This window comes from Bos javanicus, chromosome 2, assembly GCF_032452875.1.
Source record: "Bos javanicus breed banteng chromosome 2, ARS-OSU_banteng_1.0, whole genome shotgun sequence".
NCBI classification, from domain to species: Eukaryota; Metazoa; Chordata; class Mammalia; order Artiodactyla; family Bovidae; genus Bos; species Bos javanicus.
Window position 1 is genome coordinate 127,496,069 of NC_083869.1, and position 26,665 is coordinate 127,522,733.

Below are 26,665 nucleotides of genomic sequence, written 5' to 3' on the forward strand. Positions count from 1 at the left end.
AAATCAACAAAATGAGAAATGAAAAAGGAGAGGTTACAATAGACAATGCAGAAATATAAAGGATTATAACAGACTATTATTAACAAATATACAGCAATAAAATGGGTAATCTGGAAGAAATGGACAGATTCTCAGAAAAATTCAATCTTCCATGATTGAACCAAGAAGAAATAGAAATTATGAACAACCCAATTACAAGCATTGAAATTGAAACTGTGATCAAAAATCTCCCAAAAAACAAAAGCCCAGGACCAGATGGCTTCACAGGAGAATTCTATCAAACATTTAGAGAAGAGCTAATGCCTATCCTTCTAAAACTCTTTCAAAAAATTGCAGAGGAAGGAACACTTCCACACTCATTCTATGAGGCCACCATTACCCTGATACCAAAACCAAAGACAACACAAAAAAAGAAAACTACAGACCAATATTACTGATGAACATAGATGCAAAAATCCTCAAAAAAATTTTAGCAAATAGAATTCGTCAACACATCAAAAAGCTCATACACCACGATCAAGCTGGGTTTATTCCAGGGATGCAAGGATTCTTCAATACATGCAAATCAATCAATGTGATACACCATATTAACAAACTGAAAAATAAAAACCATATAATAATCTCAATAGATGCAGAAAAAGTCTGTGACACAATTCAGCACCCATTTATGATTAAAACTCTTCAAAACATGGGCATAGAAGGAACTTATCTCAACATAGTAAAGGCCATATATGATAAGCCTACAGCAAACATTATTCTCAATGGCTAAAAACTGAAAGCATTCCCCCTAAGATCAGGAACAAGACAAGGGTGTCCACTTTCACCACTATTATTCAACATAGTTCTGGAAGTCCTAGCTACAGCAATCAGAGAAGAAAAAGAAATAAAAGGAATCCAGATTGGAAGAGAAGAAGTAAAGCTCTCATTGTTTGCAGATGACATGATACTGTACATAGAAAACCTTAAAGATAGTATCAGAAAATTACTAGAGCTAAGCAGTGAATTTAGCGAAGTTGCAGGATACAAAATCAATAAACAGAAATCATTTGCATTTATATATACTAACAATAAAATATCAGAAAGAGAAATTAAGGAATCAATCCCATTCACCATTGCAACAAAAAGAATTAAATATCTAGGAATAAACTTACCCAAGGAGACAAATGACACCACCCTTATGGCAGAAAGTGAAGAACTAAAGAGCCTCTTGATGAAAGTGAATGCTGCTGCTGCTGCTGCTAAGTCGTTTCAGTCGTGGCCAACTCTGTGCGACCCCATAGACAGCAGCCCACCAGGCTCCTCCGTCCCTGGGATTCTCCAGGCAAGAATACTGGAGTGGGTTGCCATTTCCTCCTCCAATGCATGAAAATGAAAAGGGAAAGTGAAGTCGCTCAGCCATGTCTGACTCTTAGCAACCCCAGGGACTGCAGCCTACCAGGCTCCTCCATTCATGGGATTCTCCAGGCAAGTGTACTGGAGTGGGGTGCCATTGACTTCTCCAAGAAAGTGAATGAGGAGAGTGAAAAAGTTGGCTTAAAGCTCAACATTCAGAAAACTAAGATCATGGCATCCAGTCCCATCACTTCATGGCAAATAGATGGGGAAACAGTGGAAACAGTGTCAGACTTTATTTTGGGGGGCTCCAAAATCACTGCAGATGGTGACTGCAGCCATGAAATTAAAAGACACTTACTCCTTGGAAGGAAAGTTACAATCAACCTAGACAGCATATTAAAAAGTAGAGACATTATTATGCCAACAAAGGTCCGTCTAGTCAAGGCTATGGTTTATCCAGTAGTCATGTATGGATGTGAGAGTTGGACTATAAAGAAAGCTGAGCACCAAAGAATTGATGTTTTTGAACTGTGGTGTTGGAGAAGACTCTTGAGAGTCCCTTGGACTACAAGGAGATCCAACCAGTCCATCCTAAAGGAGATCAGTCCTGGGTGTTCATTGGAAGGACTGATGCTGAAGCTGAAGCTCCAATACTTTGGCCACCTCATGCGAAGAGTTGACTCATTGGAAAAGACTCTGATACTGGGAGGGATTGGGGGCAGGAGGAGAAGGGGATGACAGAGGATGAGATGGCTGGATGGCATCACTGACTCGATGGACGTGAGTCTGAGTGAACTCCGGGAGTTGGTGATGGACAGGGAGGCCTGGAGTGCTTCAGTCCATGGGGTCACAAAGTCAGACATGACTGAGAAACTGAACTGAACTTAACTAAAGGAGACAAAAGAACTGTACACAGAAAATTATAAGACACTAATGAAAGAAATCAAAGACGACATAAACAGATGGAGAGAGATTCCATGTTCCTGAGTAGGAAGAATCAATATTGTGAAAATACAAAATGCAATCTATAGAGTCAATGTGATCCGTACAAAGTACCAATGGCATTTTTCACAGAACTAGAACAAAAAATTTCACAGTTCATATGGAAACACAAAAGACCCCAAATAGCCAAAGCAGTCTTGAGAAAGAATGGAGCTGGAGGAATCAACCTTCCTGACTTCAGATTACACTACAAAGCTACAGTCATCAAGAGAGTATGGTACTGGCACGAAACAGAAACACAGATCAATGAACAAGATAGAAAGCCCAGAAAGAAACCCATGCACCTATGGGTACCTTATTTTTGACAAAGGAGGCAAGAATATACATACAATGGGGCAAAGACCGCCTCTTCAATAAATGGTGCTGGGAAAACTGGATAGCTACATGTAAAAGAATGAAATTAGAACACTTCCTAACACCACACACACAAAGATAAACTCAAAATGGATTAAGGACCTAAATATAAGACCATAAACTATAAAAGTCTTAGAGGAAAACAGGCAGAACACTCAATGACATAAATCAAAACAAGATTCTCTATGACCCACCTCCAGGAGTAATGGAAATAAAAACAAAAGTAAGCAAGGTGAAAACACAGCCCTCAGAATGGGAGAAAATAATAGCAAATAAAACAACTGACAAAGGATTAATTTTCAAAATATACAAGCAGTTCATACAACTGAATACCAGAAAAACAAACACCCCAATCAAAAAGTAGGGAAAAGACCTAAACAGACATTTCTCCAAAGAAGACCTACAGATGGCTAACAAACACATGAAAAGATGCTCAATATTACTCATTATTAGAGAAATGCAAATCAAAACTATAATGAGATACCACCTCATGCTGGTCAGAATGGCCATCATCAAAAAGTCTACAAACAATAAATGCTAGAGAAGGGTGTGGAGAAAAGGGAACGCTTTTGCACTGTTTGTGGGAATGTAAATTGATACAGCCACTATGGAATACGGTATGGAGATTCCTTAAAAAACTAGGAGTAAAACCACCATATGGCCCAACAATCCCACTCCTAGGCATATACCCTGAGGAAACCAAAATTGAAAGAAACACATGTATTCCATTGTTCATTGCAGCACTATTTACAATAGCTAGAATGTGGAAGCAACTTAGATGTCCATTGATAGATGAATGGATAAAGAAGCTGTGGTACATATACACAATAGAATATTACTCAGCCATAAAAAGGAACACATTTGAGTCAGTTGTAATGAGGTGGATGAACTTAGAACCTATTATACAGAGTGAAGTAAGTCAGAAAGAGAAAGATAAATATCATATTCTAACACATATATATGGAATCTAGAAGAATGGTTCTGAAGAATTTATTTACAGGGCAGCAATGGAGTCTCAGTGAACTCCGGGAGTTGGTGATGGACAGGGAGGCCTGGCGTGCTGCGATTCATGGGGTTGCAAAGAGTCGGACACGACTGAGCAACTGATCTGATCTGATCTGATCTAATGGAGAAACAGAGAACAGACTTATGGACATGGGGAGAGGGGAAGTGAGGGTGAGATGCATGGAAAGAGTAACATGGAAACTTACACTACCATATGTAAAATAGACAGCCAAAGGGAATTTGCTGTATGGCTCAGGAAACTCAAACAGGGGCTCTGTATCAACCTACAGGGGTGGGATGGGGAGTGAGATGGGGGGCGGGGAGGTTCAAAAGGGAGGGGATATATGTATACCTATGGCTGACTCATGCTGAGGTTTGACAGAAAACGACAAAACTCTAAAAAGCAGTTATCCGTCAATAAAAAATTAAATAAATTTTAATAAATTAAAAAAAACCCACAAAACTCTCCAGGATGAGGTGCTGACTTCTAAGGGCCCAATGTTCTCTATCCTTCGGAAATCTGAAAACTCTTACTGTTGCTGTCTCTCACTTGGCACTAAACCACTGCCCTGTGCTCTGTTTAAACTTGTTTGGGTTTTTAATCGTTTCCTGTGCATGTTATCTTATTTCTAAAAAGCGTATGAATTCTCTGAAGCCAGGGACTGACAGCACTCTACAATTAGAAGCTGGAAGTGTGTTTCTAAAGTTTCTTTCAGTCTTTCCAAGACCACGCCTCTAACCCTCACTCTGTGTGCATCTCCTCAGTGCTTAGAACAGAACAGGGTCAGTGTCATGTTATAGAGGCTCTGGAAACAACCTATCTGGAGCAGGATGCCAGATTTTTAGTTTAAACAGTGGCTGATGAAGACAGGGGTAAAGGGGCATTTGCTTATCAGGAAGGCAGGTGCACATGAAAAGAACGAGTGAAGAGCAACTGGTTCATCTCGGGAAGTACCTAATTCCATTAGGAGATCCCCGCATACATTCATCATACAAGACAAGACTTGTTTGGGGACCACACAGCTGTCTCTGCAGGAAACTGAGCTCATAAATCAAAGCTCTGTCCCCAGAAGAAATACTGTTTGCCCTCTCCACCAACTCCTTCCTTTCCCCCCTCTCCAGGTCATTCACCCTGATAGGATAGGCAGCATGGGTCATTCACATAAAGACACGAATGTCTCTCAACTTAAATGAGGCCTACACTGAACAAGTGAAGCTGTTTTAGTATATCCAATGAACCACAACTTTGGAAATAAGGAAATGAAGCTGCCTCAGGTTTCACTGTGATTACTACAATTGCTTACCAGGCACAAGTATCAAAAATAAGTAATAACCTGATGACCTGACTGCTAGGTGAAACCGTATTAGAATACCTTAGGTCTCTGCTCCCTAAGCTGTCCTTTTCATTAAAGAACAAAAAGAGACAGGAAAGGAAATCTAAAGGATTTCACTGGCCACTCAGGGAAATGGGGAAGTGAATTCTTGAAGCCCCTCAAGCATAAAACTAGGGGTGCCATGAACTAGTATTTTTAATGAGGTCCTTAAAGGATATGGTCAGATATGACAGTTTGTATCAAAAGTCTTCAAAATGTTCATATCTGCTGATACAGCATCCCATTCCCAGGCTGGAGATACACACAAAGATTTGTGTAAGAGTGTGTTTGTTGCAATAGTATTTATACTAAGAAAAAAAATCAGTATTCAACAGAAAATGGACTAAATAAATTGGCTAAATAAATATTCAACAGAAAATTGGCTAAATAAATTGTACATTCATGTGTCTGACTGACACGCAACTATTAAAAAACCACTGAGGAAGAATATTCAATGACATGGGAGAATACTCATGACAGAATCAGTGGGAAAACATAATTATAAAACAGTATACATAGTATATGAGCTCCGTTTTGTGAAAAGAAGAAGTATGTATGCAAAAGAAAAAAGACTGAGAGAATGTGTATGTAAGACAGCGGCCATCTCTACTTTCAAAGTTGGAAGTAATCAACATTTGTAACTTATTTTTAATATTTTAATTATTATTTTCTGATTGGGAGAAAAGTTTTGGGTTTTTTTTTTCTTTTTTTTAAGAGGAGGCTGTTTATTTGCTCTGCATGGTTTTTCAACATTCACTGTTACTCTCAGATTTGCCCACATCACAGGCCAGTTTCAGAATAATGTGAAAGCCTTAGGAAAAACCCAACTGTTTTACTTCTTAAACTTTTTAGGTCACTCCAAAAAAGGGGAACTTAACTTTCTGAAGTAGAAAACGCCTCAGTTCCTAAATCTACATCAACTATTACTTCCCATCCATCAGTCCCTATCAAAGCAACAGTCTAAGTCGAGATTCAAATCCAGCTGGTCTGTGAAATCTGTGAATAACCAGTCTCATGTCCCCTGTTTTGGTGTCTGCTCCAAGAATATGGCAGAAAAACACCCTGATGTGGAAGAAGTCACCATCCTTAGGCATAGGAGGCCTCTATATTGTATCATTTGAGGAACACCTCTGATAGCTCAGTTGGTAAAGAATCTGTCTGCAATGCAGGAGACCCTGGTTTGATTCCTGGGTCAGGAAGATCCCCTGGAGAAGGGATAGGCTTCCCACTCCAGTATTTTTGGGCCTCCTTTACGGCTCAGCTGGTAAAGAATCCACCCGCAATGTGGGAGACCTGGGTTCAATCCCTGGGTTGGGAAGACCCCCTGGAGAAGGGCAAGGCTACCCATTCCAGTATTCTGGCCTAGAGAATTCCATGGACTGTATAGTCCATGGGGTCACAAAGAGTCAGATATGACTGAGCGACTTGCAGAGACTCAAACTACACTTCTTATCGCGAGATTGCTCCCTTTCCTGCTAAGTGGTTGGAAAGCCTCATGGTCAGGTGTTGAGGACTGCAACAAAAAAGGGAGCAGTCTTTTGACTCTGGAGGGGTGCTGTCAACAGGTGTATGTTTTCCAGGAGCACAAGGAACTCAAGGATAGGAGAAGGCAAAAAGCCCCATTAATACATGGCAGATCAGCTCATGGGATTGCCAGATAGTCCCTAATTAAAAGTCCTTTCTACAGAAGTCCAGTCTTGACTGATGCGGTCAGGAGGGGATGAACAAAATACAAGAATCACAGGAAGGGTCAGGTGCACAGGTTATAAACCAGTGAACCAATCTGGCCCATAAACATGTTTTGTTTGACCTTCTTCTACATGAAGTAAAAAAAATACTTAACTGTGACATTTCACATAAAGATATCTGTTTTTGGCATCTCTTCTAAATATCAGAAGATTTAGCAACATTGAGCCTACAATCCTGCAGAGCAACAACTGGCTGTCCTGTCTGGAAGGGCATGTGCTTTCAAACTCCCAGATGCCACGTATAGTACTGATTATGAATGATGCCAACCCTGGCCCCCAGCTCATGCCTATGCCCTGCCTCATTCCTGTATGTGTCTAAGTCTGCTCTACCATCTCTAGAGTCAGGGGAGAGGAAGGACAAGGGCCCTTCTCAGTTTGCTGCACTGTATTTCTATTTCAAATCTGTTTCAACACTCTACCAAGAAAGGAGAAAGAGACCTGAGAGTAGGGAGCTGTCATTCTTCTCACAAAAAAGAAACTAAAACTTGTTTTAATTCTGAGAGGCCCAGCTAGCTAGCAAAAAGGTTTCAGAGATCCCCGAGAGATTTGCACAGACTGAAGTATACTCACACTGGCTGTCAAAGTATTCAAATAGCTAGTTTCTAAATGAGAACGTGAGTAACATTTAAAGACCACAGTTCCTTTTCGTTGGAGTTCCTCCCCTTCAGGGAATCCACCCCTAATCCTTAGCTGGTAATCTTAATTCATTATGTGCCGATGGAGCATACTGACTCAGAATTTAACACAAAATTTTATAGCAGTTCCTTCTGAATTCTAGGGAGCAAACTTTCTAATTGTCTAATCAGAAATTCCTATTGTTGGAATAAAATCTCAGTACTCAACATAAAAGTGTTTCTAATGTGGACTCACCCTATCAAATAATTTACATGTTATTTCATAATTTATCTATGCAACACAGATAATTATTTCCTTTGATCACCTGGATATGGAGACACTAAGTAAACCACTGGCTTAAATTCATTAATGCCTAGCTTCTAAAGTGGTGGGTGGTTTTCAAGCTGTAAAATAGGCCTGCCTAAGTCTAAAATTATCATGCTTCTATGACTACATTTATATCCCAGAATATTATAGTTTTAAATCACTGCAATGATTAAAACAAATTCAAACTATATTATGAATTAACATAATAAACAAAGCTAACCAAGTAAAACCCCTAGGTGCCTTAAATACTACGAGCAAGGCAGAAAATGAAAACAATCAGGTCTGACAACACGTTGGCTCAGAAACAATGCTAGACTAATATAAATCAGAAACGTGTTTCCACAGAGACACTAAACTTACTAAATATTAATAGAAATACACTCCATTACTTATTTTTTTCCACTTTATCATTTCCAAAGAATTTAGTAATAGCTACTAAATAGCTACATACAAGATATCTAATCTAATCTAACTAGAACCTCTAAGTGTCTAGATAAAATCTTCTTTCTGAAATGTCACTTATTTTACTAATTTTACCTCGAGGCTGGATATGATACTGCTACGAATAAATGATCAAATGCACCTGCAGAAATGGAAAGGCCTGCTTTGGCAGCCACCACTCACAGGGATAGTGTTAGGCACGTCACGTGCAGCACGGGTTGTCAGTGCAGGCGACAGGGGGCACACGGACGGCAAGTAGCCAGGGTGAAGTCCAAAGCCCCAATCACTGTCTCCCAAGATCAGATTTTCTTTCACAAACTATTCCTGACACAGAGCAAAATATATTCAAATGAAATGTATTCAGAAGAAAACAAGCCAATGTACCACTTTCTCTCTGGCACCTGAGATGATATACAGGGCAGTCAACACATTTTCTAACCAAGGGGATTTCCTTGGAGGGACGGTTCTGGAACTGAAACGTGGGATCTGAGTTCTCTCTCTCTAGCTACCACAAAGACAAAGAGAATGGCTAGGACTAAGCAGGAAGAGAGAAGGCAAGAGCCACCAGGAAAGAGGAATAAGGCAATGCAAACAGATTTCCTCTGCGTTCTTGGCTGACATGTGGTTTGTGCCTAGATTCCCTGGCCCTGCAGCATAACCATCCCACTGCCAGAAAAAGTGGCTTTTCCAACAGCTGTCCCTTGGAGTTTCCTTCCCTTGCCCTTGTAACTTCCAGAAATTCCTGAATCTCTTGCACAGCAAGGAAGGGGGCTTAAGAGTGGAAACTCTTTTTATTTTTTAGAAATAAAGTCAGTAACAACTTACTCAAGAACAACTAACAGTGTGACAGAAGGTCCTTGGCTTGGTCTAATGTAACACTGAGGTTTCCCAACTTCAAAAGCCTTTGAATTACACGGCAGCGGCACCGCACTGCAATTACTGAGGCCCGTCTTTCTTCTCTCGGCCGCCTACCTATTATTTTTCCTGGACAAAGGTAACATTTGTTCAGTAAGTATTTATTGAGCATCTACCATGTGCCAATCACCATATATTGTGGCAAAAGAAAAAAGGGGAAGAGCAAAGGTGGTCCCTGGCCTCATTGAGCTTCAGTTCAGTTCAGTTGCTCAGTCGTGTCCAACTCTTTGCGACTCCATGAACTGCAGGACACCAGGCCTCCCTGTCCATCACCAACTCCTGGAGTTCACCCAAATTCATGTCTGTTGAGTCAGTGATGCCATCCAACCATCTCATCCTCTGTCGTCCCCTTCTCCTCCTGCCCTCAATCTTTCCCAGTATCAGTGTCTTTGCAAATTAGTCAGCTCTTCGCATCAGGTGGCTAAAGTATTGGAGCTTCAGCTTCAACATCAGTCCTTCCAATGAACACCCAGGACTGATATCCTTTAGGATGGACTGGGTGGATCTCCCTGCAGTCCAAGGGACTCTCAAGAGTCTTCTCCAACATCACAGTTCAAAAGGATCAATTCTTCTGCGCTCAGCTTTCTTTATAGTCCAACTCTCACATCCATACATGACTACTGGAAAAACCACAGCCTTGACTAGACGGACCTTTGTTGACAAAGTAATATCTCTGCTTTTTAATATGCTGTCTGCTGCTGCTGCTAAATCACTTCAGTCGTGTCCGACTCCGTGCGACCCCATAGACGGCAGCCCACCAGGCTCCGCCGCCCCTGGGATTGTCCAGGCAAGAACACTGGAGTGGGTTGCCATTTCCTTCTCCAATGCACGAAGTGAAAAGTGAAGTCACTCCATCGTGTCTGACTCTTTGCGACCCCATGGACTGCAGCCTACCAAGCTCCTCCGTCCATGGGATTTTCCAGGCAAGAGTACTGGAGTGGGCTGCCATCGCCTTCTCCGAATATGCTGTCTAGGTTGGTCATAACTTTCCTTCCAAGGAGTAAGCATCTTTTAATCTCATTGAGCTTACATTCTATTATGTGCATAATAAGCCTGTGTAAAAATTCAAAGTATGTAGAAACAGACAATGTAGAAAGTAAACATCTACTATACTCAACTATAATTGACCATTTGGTATAAACTATTTCAAATAATCTTCTGCGTATGAAAAGAATACTTACCCATATTTTGTAATGGGGTCATACTATCTGATCAGTTTTTCTACTTCCTCCCCTTTAACAATCCATCTTGAGGTCTTTCCATTACATTCTTTTTAAGATACGTTTCCACCTTTCAGGGCTTCCCTTGTGGCTCAGCTGGTAAAGAATCCGCCTGCAATGCAGGAGACCTGGTTTGATCCCTGGGTTGGGAAGATCCCCAGGAGAAGAGAAAGGCTACCCACTCCAGTATTCTGGGCCTGATGAATTCCATGGACTGTATAGTCCATGGGGTCGCAAAGAGTAGGACACAACTGAGTGACTTTCACTTTTCCACCTTTCAAGAGAATCCTCTGTAACATTCCCCACTTTAACTATTGTGATCCCCCACGTAGGACTCTTTAGGGACTTGAGATAAGGCTGGAAAAGTCCATATAAGGCCACCTTCCCCAGGTACTTACCCCAGTGAATGCACAAAGGCTCTACCTCTGGAACTGACTGCACTGTCTTGTTTCCTCCCCAGAGTTGGGTCTCAGCTTTGGATTCTATCCTCGCTTTGTGCCTACAATCTCTAAGATGACAAAACAGAGGCTTCTTGGATTCTCTCTTTATTATGCTCTTTCTTTACAGCTACTCACACCAAAATCATACTGAATCCGCTGATAATTAAAAATCAGTATCTAAAAATATGACCCTTTCCTTTCAGTGGATATCTAACTTTAAATTGTCTGTAGATGTCTTAAAATGGGGCTTCCCAGGTGGCCTAGTGGTAAAGAATCGCCTGCCGATGCAGGAGACTCAGGAGATATGGATTCCATCCCTGGGTCAGAAGATCCCCTGGAGAAGGAAATGGCAACCTGCTCCAGTATTCTTGCTTGGCAGGCTGCATTCCATGGACTTGCAAAGTTGGACACAACTGAGCGTGCACACACACATCTTAAAATGTGGGGAAATGAAAAATTGGAAGTAGTGTAAATTGTCTGTTATTTGTCCCCAAACAGCAAAACCACACTAAGGAGTCTTCTATAAGGCAGAGTTTACACAACAATTTAAAACACTGGTATGTGGAGACAAGATTAAGTTCAGAAGTACAAAGACTGAGAACTGCTTAGTCAAACCACCTGGGCCATCTGTGCCACCAGCTAAGTCCCATCAAGGAAGAAAGTTGGCTGTTCTTAGCTTTTGCTATCTTTGTCCCTCATAAGAAAAACACAAAATCACAAAACATAAACATAAGATTTATAGTGGCTAGAAAGTGGAATGAAGGCCAGTGACATTCTGCTCACCCACCAGCTTAAATTAGAAAGAGATGAGTCACAAATACTCATATCACAGCCTACTAAAACACAATACTAATCAATATATTCACTGATGGACCAGAACATTATAAAGCCTATTTATCAACTATGTTGTCATCAATCTATATGCTCCCAAAATATTTCCCTAAGACCCAGAAGTGGTAATATAAGTTAGTTCCTGGCTATGAATGTAAATTAAACACTCCCCTATGTCAGTGAATAGGTTAGAATTTCTTAGAGAGCTTCTCTACCCCTTTGAACCCCTACCCTCCCCCGCCCCTGCCAACCTTTGCTGAGGCAGGGCTACCATACTTGCTTAGTGATTACTGGAAAAGTCCTAATAAACGTTCTCTACCTTTCCCCCAAGGCTCTTAAGTCTCCAACTATGCAGAACTGTATGAACAAAGTAAGTTATAACATTTTGGTGTGCCTGAAACAGCCAAATGAATTTAGAGAAGAAAAAAAAAAAAGAGTAACTATTCAATAAATTACAGCATTCCCCAGATTTCCATTTTCCCCTGAACAAAAGCTACCCCCCCCTCTGCCCTCAGAACTTACCACGATGGCCATGCCCATGCCTCAGACTTTTCAAGCAGTCACCAGTGGCCTTGCCCCAGGGTTGATGTTTACATCCCCTATCTTAAGTTCTCCAATTTGAGGCTCTCGGGTCTGCTCTGTCAACGTAGGCCTATCCCAGGTTTATTCCTAAAGAGCAAATTCCCTGCTAGGGGGCTCTAGGGTGTCTGAACTAGACTAACTCCCATGGAGTCCTAATGAGAGCTGCATTCTTAGAGATCCTATAAATTTTCAGGGGTACCAATGGATGGCCACCTCCTGTTCAGAAATAAATACACCCCTGTGTCTTTGGCAAAAGCAAGAATTTTTAAAACTCTTAAAACAGCATCTCTCTAGAAGAAAGGAAAATTAAACAAATTTTAAAATTCTAAGCATTTCTTCTATAGATTTTAGCCAAAAGAGCACAAAATTTAGCCCCAGTGCCAATCCTTGTGCCAACTTTAGATGTATATATATTTGAAACAAACAAAAACACAAGAATTTGTAAAAAAAAAAAAAAAAAAAAAAAACAGAACAATAAAGCAGGTTATTAACAGCAAAGGCAGAAGTCAAGAAACTTTGGTTCTGGTCCTTGTAACTGTCCCTCCAGCTGGTTACTAGGACTAGTCATTTAATCTTCCAGGGCTTGTTTACTTCCCTGATGAAACGACAGGGCTGGGGAGGCTGGTCTAAATATCTCTGCAACATTCTAAATTCTACTCAGTTTCATTAAATACATCTCTTCTAGGCAAAGTGTGGATATTTTTCCTTTATGACTCTTCACACTAAACATTATTCAACTACATTAAAGAGTTGATATCTTACTAAGGGTAAGCATGAGAAACAAGAAAGATTAATCTGTCTTGAACACAAAAACAAAGAAAGAAAAAGTGGGATGGAAATAAAACAAAGAAGAGACTTCTACTTCAACATTTCTACAGAATATGGATTACTTTACGTTTTGTACCCAGTTTTAAATTCTCTCCCTTAACCAAGAAACTGAAACAAGTAACAAATTCCAAACAAGAAACCCCACAGTCTTGGGCTGTGTTTGAGAGGAAGCACTGTGCCAAGTACAAACAGAAGTGCTGGCTCTTCTGCTTGCGGGCCCTGAAGCTACAGGAAAGCAGCTCAGGTGTTACACCCTGACCTACTAGACCTCAGACAGATCACTGAATGATCACACAGAACTGCCACGGAATATGCCATATCAAGTGAAAACCAGGTGAGGCTAAGTTGGGAAAATGATTTCAATATAATTTAGGTGAAAAATCAGGACAAAAAAACTATACAAACGGTATGGCCACATCTATAAAAATTCAGTTGATGAAAATACAAGAAAAATTTAAGTGATTTTGTCATATATCTCCTTTTTTCCACCTAAATTTTCTATAATTTTTTGCACACTTTAAAATATTTAAAAACTGACCACTGGAGAAAAAATTGAGCAAACCTCAGTCTAATTTACATGATTCCTTTTAACCCAGTACTTAGTTAAAATAAGTGATCTTCCTCATTGCTTTTTTGTTTATATATAGAATTTTTTCCATGTCAAAATTAAAAATATTTTTGGCTACCAACATTATAAGTCTGTTTCTAAATAACTTGGGTAAAGAATTCAGAAATCAAGCTGGCAGAAATTGGGTCATTTTGTAAGATACTTATTTCTCAAACCAAAAGATGCTTTAGCAAGTTTCCAAACTTTTCCTGGAAAGTGGCCTACAAGCAACGCTTACTACCAAGTTCCTCACCTTCCCCAACCTTAGCAATCTACCAGCATCCTTTTTAGTTGCTGGCTAGGAAATCCCATGGACAGAGGAGCCTGGTGGGCTGCAGTCCATGGGGTTGCTAAGAGTCGGACACGACTGAGCGACTTCACTTTCATGCACTGGAGAAGGAAATGGCAACCCTCTCGTGTTCTTGCCTGGAAAATCCCAGGGACGGTGGAGCCTGGTGGGCTGCCGTCTATGGGGTCGCACAGAAGTCAGACATGACTAAAGCGACTTAGCAGCAGCAGCAGCAGGAACATCTTTGGCTTTGTAGGCAAAAGAGTTTCTGTCACAACTACTCAACTCTGCCACCATAAACCAGCCACAGACACTACATGAATGGATGAATGTGGCTACGTTTCAATAAAACTTACTTTACAAAAACAGGCAGTGGGCCACCTTTGGCCTGTGTGCAGTCATTTGTCAGTCTATGGTATACGCACACTAGAGAACATCCTTGGAGTTTGGAGAGACAACGAAAAGACCCGAAGGACTGCTTGCTCCTTCACAGGGAACGACCATCAGATCTTACTCTGACAGTCATACCAATCTTTAAGACTTCTCTTTCAAAGTGGTATATTAATGAATTCCCCCCTGCAAAGTCAATGAATTGGTTCCTCAAATATAGCAGTTTTCAACCATGATATTGAGACACACACAGCTATGTGGAATGTGTTGCATTTACTAATAATACAAGACTGGTTTTCAAGTGATTTTTTAAAAATTTATTAAAGGGGCAATCAGTCTTATCCCTCTAGCCAGCCTGGACCTGTACACAGCCCTGGATGTACCTGCAAGAGCGAAGAACTCATGTACAAACTGTTGAAGAGACTTCAAGCCCAGCCTTTTCCATCTGAAGATAACAAATCCACTCTCTGGCTAACACCTCAAATATGTCAGGTTTGGATCTGTTAGAGTCTTAATATTCATCAAAACATATATGAAGTCAAGGAAGATATATTTTCCTTTCATAAACTTTCACTGTTATCACAGAAAAACTTGAAAATGCATGAAAGATGAAATAAAAACTAAAAGACCCAATACTATCAAGGAGAAATAACTACTATTATCGTTTTGGCTCCTTTCCCGTCAAATCAGAAAAACAAAATGCTTTCAGTAAGATTCCTCTCTACTTTCTTCATGAAATATTATATTATAAGCACTATCCTATATTATTAACTGTCTCAAAATATGATTTTTAATGTATTAAAAATCCATCAAATAGATGGACTATAAATATTTAAGTTTCTCCCCTACTGTTGGATATTTACATCATCTATTTTTTATACTATTACATGAAAAGTTGAAAATAATCCCATGGAAGCTTATGAAACTATTTAATATTTTATATTTATGTATTTGACAGCAGGTATGCTCGGAGGGATTGGGGGCAGGAGGAGAAGGGGACGACAGAGGAGAAGATGGCTGGAAGGCATCACCGACTTGATGAACATGAGTTTGAGTGAGCTCCGGGAGTTGGTGATGGACAGGGAGGCCTGGTGTGCTGTGATTCATGGGGTCGCAAAGAGTCGGACACAACTGAGCGACTGAACTGAACTGATTCCCTAAAACAAAGTTATACTCTGGAGCCCTTCAGATCAAGGCACATCAGAATACACATCAGTGACCACAGGGAGAGGTATATCCCCCAGGCGCGGGCTCAGGAGCACTGGACCCACGACTAGAAAACAGGCCATCTGAGTCCTTGAAATTCTTTATTAAAGGCAGATGAGGTAGTAGAGATAACCGACATGACAAGTGGGGCCCAAGTAAGATGGTATCACAGAACTGAGCCTTGATTGCTCTCTCTGTAACACCCAACAGAGGAAAATTGTTTTGACTTGACTGCTATTATTAAAATTGTGCAGGAGAGAGGATGTTAAAAAGCTGGTGGCAGATGTTTCATTTATAGCATATAATAAATTTGTGAGATATTCACTTTGATATAGAAGGTCAACTAATTGGTCTTTTTCCCCTGAGCAAATGAAAGACAGCTGTCTGCTGAGTGTTTTCTCCGCAGGGCACGATGGGGTAGAATGTCAAAAAAACCACATGTGAATGTCAGCCTGGTAACAGCAGCAGCATGGTATGTTTCCAATAGTGGCCAAGGGTTATGAAACCTCTAGAGCCTTAAGGAGTAGAATCCACCTGTACTTCCCTTTATCTAGCTGTCAATCAGAGAACTAAAACAAATTATTAATCTAATTCATATAATTTATAATACTAGAAACTTTCCCTCATAAATTGTCTGCTCTGAAACAAGCCAAACAGGAACATGAGATAACTTAGTGGAGAGAGGGAGTCACAGCGGCCCTCTTGAGCTATGTATTTTTGAAAGGTCCATGAAATAATGCCATTTACAATAATATGGATGGATATAGAGATTATTATACTAAGTGAAGGAAGTCAGAGAAAGACAAATACCGTATGATTTCATTTATATGTGGAATCTAAAATATGGCAAAATGAATGTATTTGCAAAATAGAAAAAGACACATAGACACAGAAAACAAACTTACAGTAATCAAAGAGGAAAGGGGGTAAGGGGATAAATTAGGAGTTTGGGATTAGCAGACACCAACTACTACATATAAATAGATAAACAACAAAGTTTTACTGTATAGCACAGAGGACTATATTCAATACCCTATAATAAACCATAATGGAAAAGAATATGAAAAAGAATGTAGAGATATATGTATAACTAAATCACTTTGCTGTACACCAGAACCTAACACAACACTATAAATCAATTACACTCCAATTTTAAAAAATAATAAAGAGAGAAAAAAAAATAAAAAAGCTCCAGTTCAGATCTCAGTTTCCAAATTGAAAGATATGAAGTACAAGACTCTTGAGAGTCCCTTGGACTGCAAGGGGATCAAACCAGTCAATACTAAAGGAATCAGTCCTGAATATTCATTGGAAGGACTGATGCTGAAGCTTCAATACTCTGGCCACCTGATGCAAAAAAATGACTTATTAGAAAAGACCCTGATGCTGGGAAAGATTGAGGGCAGGAGGAGAAGGAGATGGCAGAGGATGAGGTGGTTGGATGGCATCACCGACTCGATGGACATGAGTTTGAGCAAGCTCCGGGAGTTGGTGATGGACAGGAAAGCCTGGCTTGCTGCAGTCCATGGGGTCGCAAAGAGCAGGACACAACTGAGCAACTGAACTGACTGACTGATGAAGTAAAAGGAATGTATATGTATTTTATAAAATATATAAAACACAGCAAAATTAAGTCTGAGCCAATCAAGGTAATACAACAATGTTCATCTTTAACTTAAACATGGGAAAAGGAACATTTCTAATTAAAATCTGAATCTAACACTGAACAGTTGACCCTTGAACAATATGCAGATTAAGCCCAGTGTAATTTATAGGTGGCCCTCCATATCCATGGTTCCTCCACATCCACAAACTCAACCAACTAGGGGCTATGTAGTACTGCCGCATTTACTAATGAAAAACATGTATAAGTGGTCCCACACGCAGTTCAAACACGTGTTATTCAAGGATTAACTGCATTGACCTATGGAATTTTTAGAAAGAAGATTATTTTTTGTACCTGACAAAGATTTGCATGAACAGGCCACAAAATTCTTTTCGTGTCTATGCCACACGATCTTTGGATATGCAAATTGAAAAAAGACTAAAGATACGCCTCTCGAAACCACGAGAAGAATCAAGTTATGTGTAAATTTGTCAAATATGGGAAGTAACCACTATCACCTCACACTGAGCACACTGGAAAGAGCTTTAGTCAGTGCTTCTGGATGGTGCGGGTGACCAACAGACCCGTGGGAAAGAAACACTAAATGTCCAACACCACAGAGTTAACTGTCACAGAATCTGATCACAAACAACGCCTACAGGCCTACTCAGAAATACGCTTCTCAAGACCCAAGTCAAGTTTGTGGGAAGTGTAGGCAAGGACACAGCACACACACTTACCTTACCAGTGCGTCTGGTTTGCTTAGCTGGTTATTAGGAATACAGTTTTCCATTAAGTCCTTGTGTGCACTTGGGCTCTTGCTAGTGCATTTCTGCTTCTTCTCATTTTTACTAGATGAGGAAGGGATGCTCCCGTTTGTGGCGCTGTGACTTCGAGGTGAGGAGTTCACCACGCCACTGGCATTTTTGTAGTTTTTTGAGGAAGCAGTGCAGGAGTCCTCTTTCAAGAGATTTTCTGTACTTCCCACAAGATCATTATTTAATCTTTTACTGTTGATATGGTTTTCCATATACTCAATTTCTTGTATTTTAGAGTCTACAGGTTGTAGAATATTGTTGTTATTTATTCCAAGGTTGTGTTTTTTGGCATCTTTGTCTTTTTCCTTCCCTTTTTCTCGGTATTCTATCTCTGGCAAAGTTGTAGAGAGTTTTTTGTTGGCTGGGATACCTCCGTTGTGGTGTATGAGGATTGAGGAATCCATATCAGGTAATCCTTTGGCTGCTACAATACCAAAAACAAACCAACAAGCAAAAAAAAAACCCACACTGGAATATTTAGTTGTAAAAAACCAAAATGGATGGATTCAACAAATGGTGTCATCTACACTTAGAAGCGCACTGCATTGAGCTGCCAACAGATTCAGAAGCAAGAACCACACCACACTGTGCTAACTTCAAGAAGCAAAGCCAAATAAATTTGATAAGCTGCACATTTAGAAAATCATCATCATTTCAAAACACCACGTCATTAAAGTTCTGACCTTGAAAAGAATATGAGGATTTTACAACTAAGTCATACCTCATTTATCAATCAAATCAAACTTGTCTATCACTGGGGTGACAGGACATAGGCAGATCATAATCTTAAAGGTCACATTTAAAAAATGCTTGGATTAAACAAAGTTAATAACTTTACTGAAAAGATAGATTAAATGAAACAAACAGGTGTGATGTTAGCATACAGGGCACCTATCCTTTGTCTTGCTTCTATCGTTAAAGTAATAAGAAGTCTGTTATCATTTACTAGGCCACTTTACAATGAATTTTCTGTATAGGTCTACATATTCAAACTCGACAAAGCGCACTTGAAGAGATAATTTTGCACCACACCAGAGAACAAGATTTTGTCATGTATCAACTAAAAACAAAAACCAAAGAAAACTGGTACTGCTGTCTGTTCACTTATTGAATTGGTTACATATTTATTAAAGAGGCTGTATTAGAAAAAGGTCATTCTAAGATCCATGTTGCATTATACAAACCATTTAAAATAAGACCTAGCCATGTTTGCTCTATTCAGAAGAATTCTGATTTGTAAAACAATTCTGTGTTTACATCTCTATCTGGCTTATACTTGGCTTGCTACAATTACAAATGCACATAATTACATATACTATTGTCACTGAGAATAAATATTTTAAAATCTTCATAACAAATAAATATTAAAATAGAAAATAAACTGTAAAAGGAAATGAAATAAATTTTAAAAATAAACATATTTAAAAGCACATGGTCTTAAGACACTAGGCAGAAAACATCATACATATTCTATATTTCATGACGAAGTAAAGCAACAGTCCTAAAAAGGAACACCAGAAAACACTAAAAGCCATGGTAACTTCCCAAAGCCCTAGCAACTTTTCTGAAAAAATACTACTGACAAACAAACTAATAACTAACCTACTGAGCCAACAGCTTTAGAGTAAAGACCTACCTTCCTCGGCCTCTTTTTCTTGCTTCTGTAGCATCTGTTGCTCTGGAGGGAGGGCTTGTTGAAGAAGCTGCATGTAAAATTCGTTCTCTTTTTGCACTTCTTTTTGCTTCCTCAACCGCATTTTGTAGCTTACATAACTTTTGAAGCCAAAGCCCAAAGTCACCACAGGGTATCCAATACTAGAAAGAAGACAATTCTGCCAGTAAATGTAAGTTAAGAAAACAAGCAACACATGCATCCAGCACATGAGGACCCTATGACTGATTCCTCATTATAGATGATGATAATAGCTGAGCATTCAGTAAACACATGTAAATATGTCTGTTGTGGAAATCAGGCAGCTAGCACGCAGAACAAACCCCTGTGGAACAGCAGGACCGTTGGACCATAAGAAGCTGCCCATTAGGCCCTGGCAATCTTCAAATACACTCAAGAAGTTACCACAGGGACAGCTGGATACAGTGGCTAAAGTCTTTGATTAACATGGAACCTGCCTCATGCATGGTTAGGACTTAGGGATCTGTATGTTTTTAAGAACTAAAAAGGTAGAGATTTTATGAGTGATCATAAGTAAACATTGCAAGCGTTAAACACATCATTTGGTTTTCAATACTAGAAGGCAGGGTCAAATTCAGGTGACTCATCTTCTTGCTGCCTGAGAAATGTCTGTCACTAGCTATTCCTGGAAAATTAGTTCATAAACACTCTATCAAACATAAATTAAGAATCGTTTAACCAAGTATCTGATATTTTCAGAGCCAACGTTTGGTTTGCACCAACAAATTAAACCAGCTGTACTTACAACTCTAATCTCTGGGACAAAAAGTTGAAATATTTTCATTCAAGCCATCAGTCTAATATTGTTTCAAAGCCTCTGAAAACATTGTCAAAACTTTTCTTAAGCTTCATTAATGCTGTTATTTAGTTGCTAAGTCATGTCTGACTCTCTTGAGACCCCACAGACTATGTAGCCTGCCAGGCTCCTCTGTCCATGGGATTTCCTAAGCAAGAATACTGGAGTGGGTTGTTATTTTCTTCTCCAGGGGCTCTTCCCAACCCAGGGATCGAACCTGCGTCTCCTGCATCTCCTGAATTGCAAGAGGATTCTTTACGGCCACCAGGGAAGTCTCATTAACATTAAAACATAATTTATCAATTATAATTGGTCTAAATGTGATCACACCACAAATTTATAGTGACAAGTGTATTGACCAAGTCTATTTAATTCACTTTTTTGTGAAGATTTTAAACATATTGGTAACTATTTTTTGGTTGTTGATTCCTATTTGTTTTGGTTTCTGCCATAAATATTAGCAAAAATTGGTATATTTAAAAGATACGTACATTAAGTGGTGATTTCTACAATAGATATAAACAAAAATCAAGATTATTTTAAAAAAATGTTTCATGGTTTAAGGTTAAAAATAATAGTCCTTAAAAATTATTAATAACATTAACTTGCTTTTGTAAACATGCAAAGGAAATTTTAAAATCATTTAAGCTCCATGAAATAGTCATATATTTCATCAAGGCTTTTTGGAATCATTATCTGAGTACAATAAAAACAGATAACAAGTATCAGACACCTATGTACATGGACCTAATTAAACACTTCACATATATCACCTCATTTCATCCTTCCCATGACACCCCATGAGACAGCTTCCCAATACACAGGTAAGAGAACTAAGGCTGAGAGAGAGTGACAAGTCCAAAGCACAAAGCTGTTAGGGCCACAGCTGGGATTCCAACACTCATCTCCCTACTTAGAGGGCTCATGTTCTTTACCACACCATGTTACGTTGTCTTCTGAATTCATATAGTATCTCTAAGAAAAACTTTACAATTAAATTTACCATTCGACATTGAAAACACTGAACTGGATTACAGATTAAGAATATACATAATACTCACCAGTGAGCAGCAAATGGGCGACAAAGGTCTACATGAAAATTTTTGAGATCTTTAAATCTAATTGCTGCTTCAATATAAACAAAGAGTATCCAGAGGGATACTGTGGGCAAACACACTCCCCTTTCTGTGGGAAAGCAGCAGAGAGACAAGCATCAATGAAACATTAACTAATATAACAGATGGGTTGTTTGGGAGACTGGTTCAACTACAGTAACTTTCATTTAAGACTTTGAAACTAATTAAAACGCAATTTGATCCAAATTGAAAGCTTTCATATGACAAAATATGCTATGGAATCATAGACAAAAATAAAAACTAGTATTCTGGCAGAAAATATTTACAACATACGTAAAACAAAGAAATCATAGCCCTAGCATACAAAGACCTCCTACAAATCAATAAAAAAGGCAACTGAAGAAAAAAATTTGGAAGTTATAAAAGAAAAAAAAGTGTGTGTGTGTGCACTCAGTAACTCAGTTACAGACAGTTAAAAAACATGTGAAAACATGTCAACTTCCCTACTGATTAGGGGGATAAAAATTTTTAAATGAGACTCGATTATTTTAACCTATCAGATAAAGCCAAAATTTTAAAGATGGGTAACAGTACAGGGAAGATGTGTGAACGGCTTCCCTCTCATTCTTAGCAAGAATATAAATTGGGGTAACTTTCTTATAAGCCAATTTGGCAGTATAATGAAAAATACTTATACCTTTGACCCAGAAATTCCAATTCCAGGAATCTACTCTATAGACATATAAAAGAGCCCTGGGATAAATGTATAAGAATGTTCAATGTATTATTTGCAATAGCAAAAACTAGAATTTAGAATTAACTTAAATGCCTATCAATAGGAACTGCTGAATTATAATAAATCTATATAATGAAATATGATGCAGCTTTTCAAAAGGATGAAGACCTGTATTACCACAGAATGATATGTAAAAAAACAATTTTTAAAGAATGAATTACAGCACTAGGAAATGTTTCTGACATTCAAGTATTATTCAAAAAAGCTTTTTTCTTAACTACAGGCTCATATTCCTTTTGTAATTAAAAACAATTTTCAACAGAGGAAAAAGCAATTTGCAATAGAATAAACAAGACTCAAATAATCAGATAATTCTCACTGGGTTTTAGAATCAAAGTCCATAGGCTGGGTCCACCTGTGTCAGGACACGACTAGTAGTGGGTATTTTATGAAGATGGAACAAAAGACATGAGATCTGTAACTCTGGAAAGATCCCCTTTGAAAGTGTATACAGCAAGCCAGTTACAGAAGAGACAAATGGAGGGAAAACTCAGTGACCTGAAGAACTAGATGGCTTTTTTCTAAGACTCTTTGCATTGGATGAAACAGAAGAAAAATTACAGAAAAATTAGTCCCAAAGATTAGTTCCACTTAGTCCAACTTCCTCATTTTATGGAAGAGTAAAGTGAGGCCCAGAGTTTATATAAACTGTGTCCAAATTCACAGACACAATACTGAATCTGCTTCCAAGGAGAATTCAAGTCCCCACAGACCTAGTCCATAAGATGAGAAGACAAGCAAAGTCCTGTGAAAACAGCTAACGGTTTCAACCATTCTTATAGATTTAATAAACCAAACAAAGGGTATTTTTGCAAGGTAGGAAGACAAAAGTTAATCCTTAGAATTATCCATTTTCAAATTCATTTCAAAATACATTTAAAAAAATTTACATTCTGTAAATATCTAATTTCTATATTAATTTCTGAAGTTATCATAAACAAAATAAGCATATTACAGGAAAAATAGAAAAATGTGGACAAATTATTCATATTTCTACATCTAAATAAATAAAACCACACTGAAAATATTTCTAAACTAGTTTAATAGTTATGTTGTACATACAGTTTTACATCCTGTTTTCTCCCTCTTAACAACAAGGAAAAAATTAATGACGTAATATGTTCATGCTCTTGTGGCAATACATAGTTTCATCAACCATTCCTAACATTCTTTTTTAAAATGTTAAATTTTAACAACGAAAGAGAAATTAACCCCAACCTATAAAAACTGCACTCATATTTACTGGGCCTAATAAGAACACAGGGTTTGTTCTGTTTGCTTGCTAACCACTCCGAATTAAAATGCGCTTCATAACTTAGGTATTCCAACATGCATTTCTGAGCCTAGAGCTAAAGAGAGACCAATATCATTTATTATATTAGCTTCACTGCTGCCTTGTGGGCCACCCACTGAATTCCAATAGGTTCTAATAATAGTTACATGAGTAGCTTTTTCTCAACTAATAAGACACTATTAAAGCAACTTAGAAAATCATTATAGTTCATCAGAGTCACAGATTATTTGAGCTGGAAGGTTCCCTTAATTATTATCTAGATCACTCCACCCTCATATGACAGAAAAGAAGCTGAGACCTAGAGAGAATAAGTGTAAATGGCAACTCACTCGAAACTGAGGCCCAGGACAAGAAAATACAAGTAAAACCCGGTATATAGAAAAATCACTTTAACTAGAGGAAAGCAGACTAGGAAGAAGCACGCTAGCTTATAAATTCAGTCAGGTATGAGGGAGTGCTAAAGACGGAGAAAACCATGCTCACAGCAGATACTTTAAAAATACAGCTGAATCGTGTCTCCTAACATGGGACAACATCATCCTTCTAGCATTTAGAGAAGAGGATGAATGCTGCTCCAGAGAGCTTTTACTAGTTGGTGCTCTTTCAGTGGTCAAAATGCTACAGGTTACAGCTGGGCCTAGGAATCAAGTTTCATGCAGCTTTTGCAGACAAGTGCGACATCCCCACATGTCTGTGAGCCAGTCCTCACATCCCCATGTGTCCTATGCACAGGCTTTGTAGTGGACTGGAGTTATTAAAACATTTCATCTCATCTTAGTTTGTAATAGCATAAGAATAGCTCTAAGAAGGGAGGTGACTATGTAGTTCCACTCAAGCCAGAACACACCTGAAATGTACATTGTGGTTTAGAGAGCCACTAAGAACTAGGGAGACCAAAATGGTGAAAGTGCTTAAAATAACATACAAGGAAAAGCTGATGGAATCAGAGACGCTTTGTCTACAGAAAAGAACACAAGAGGATATGACAGTGTGTTTTAGTCTAAAGAAATGTTAACATGGATGGAACAGGACACCTATTCAGTGTGGCTCTAACACAAGGGTCTAATGTTTGGATTAGAGGGATGGTCTGTAAGCCTGCTGAAACTGAAAAAAAAATGTATTCCCTATATTCCCATATATTTTTCTGGAGAAAGCACTTTACCAACTCGAAGTGATCAGTGCACCCCAAGACAGTCAAGATATCCTGGGTCAAAAGGGTAAGAAGGAAAATTTGGCTCAGTACGAGAAAGAATTTTCTATTCCAATTGCCCCAAAACAACACTAGTAAGTTTCTTGTCACTGTAGATTTTCAATCAGAGATTAAAACACCATGTACCAGCAATGCTGTGGGGATTCTTACACTAAGTAAGGGTTCAACTAAATGACTTCTGACATTCCTTTCAATGCTGAAGCTGCAGGAACATTTTTCTTGTTTGGCACATGGCTGTCTTCAAGTCTACCTAAATAATAATTGCTTCAATTTTTAAAAAAATATGGATACTTCATAATGAGAGTTGGTAATTGAAATGCCTACAACCAAAATATCAAATCATTAAGGCTTAAACTTTTAATAAAAAAGAAATACACTTTAAAGGTATATTATAATCTATTATGAAAAGGGATCTTTAATGTCCACATTAAACTCAATTCTAAATAATTTATTCAAGGAAATCACATTTTAGAAGTTTGAATCTAAGATTTCGATCCATCTAAGAAACCATTAAGACTTACCTGTGTGCCATACGTATTGAACCCACACATATGTACTAGCAGCAAAAAAAAGCCATTGAATGGGTATAAATAGCAGACATATTATATTTGACGTGAATGCTACACAAACAAAAAATACTGAGAAGGCCTAAAGGGAAAGACAAAATAAAAAGCACATATTAGAACTTGTTCATTTCAAACAGAGATTATTAAAACCACGTTGAACAAAATCTCTGAAGCTGCTATGCAATAACTACAGAGCAAGTTACAATAGAAAATTTTAAATATTTAAAATCACTCATATAAAAAGATGTGGTTAATTCAGCATTGAAGAATAATCCCATTTATGGCCTCAAATCATGAAGAATTGGACCAGAACAAATTGAGGTTGATTCACAATGAGTTTATTTAGACTCCACAGGTGGGTTACCTAAAAGAAACAGAATTTAACACAGAAAATTCTCTTCTTTCCTCACAAAACATTACTAAATAGCCTCATTCTTAAAGGACAGGCTGTTGGAGCACAGATGAAACACAACCGTGGTTAAGAAGAGCATGGATGTCCAACAGTGCAGCTTCCTCTGGACGCATCATTATCTACTGTTAACAGGACACAGCCCGAAACCATCTTTTCAAGGCATGGATCTGCTCTGACCAGAGTACCAGGCCTGGGTAGAAGAGTTACAGGTTTAAGATGTGACTCTGGAACACAACACAACTACAGGTCAATCAAGGGAGCAAGTCCAGGCCTGTGCCCTTGCTCTAATCCAGCAGTTCTCAAAACATGGTCTGGGGATCCCTGGGGATTTCTGAGATCCTTTCAGAAGTCTTCCAAGTAAAATAATTTCATAATAATGCTAAGGCATTATCTCTTTAACACTCATTTACTCAGGAGTATGGTGGTATCTTCTAGAATACATGACATTGATATTCATTGACTAAAATCATTGATTACATGATACATGATATTGGTAATAACTGAGTTTAGAAGTGGATATGAAAATCAGCTGTCTTCTATTAAGCCAGACATTAGAGAGGTTTTCAAAAATGTAGTCAATCTTTTAATTTCTTTTTTGTTTTGGAAAATACAGTTCAGTTCAGTTCAGTTAAGTTCAGTCGCTCAGTCGTGTCCGACTCTTTGTGACCCCATGAATTGAAGCACGCCAGGCCTCCCTGTCCATCACCATCTCCCGGAGTTTACTCAGACTCATGTTCATCGAGTCAGTGATGCCATCCAGCCATCTCATACTCTGCCGTCCCCTTCTCCTCCTGGCCCCAATCCCTCCCAGCATCAGAGTCTTTTCCAATGAGTCAACTCTTCACATGAGGTGGCCAAAGTACTGGAGTTTCAGCTTTAGCATCATTCCC

At 38.8% G+C, this 26,665-nt stretch overlaps 1 protein-coding gene across 1 annotated transcript in view; it reads right to left on the bottom strand.

Moving 5' to 3' along the window:
* The window catches only part of MACO1 (macoilin 1), a 65,648-nt gene that overhangs the window by 23,653 nt on the left and 15,330 nt on the right, over positions 1-26,665 (bottom strand). Inside the window, exons 3-6 of the mRNA XM_061393090.1 lie at positions 25,319-25,445; positions 21,483-21,606; positions 19,569-19,747; positions 17,855-18,356 (exon numbers count right to left, since the gene is read on the bottom strand). Coding sequence (XP_061249074.1) covers positions 17,855-18,356; positions 19,569-19,747; positions 21,483-21,606; positions 25,319-25,445 — 932 coding nt within the window. The remainder of the gene's footprint in view (positions 1-17,854; positions 18,357-19,568; positions 19,748-21,482; positions 21,607-25,318; positions 25,446-26,665) is intronic.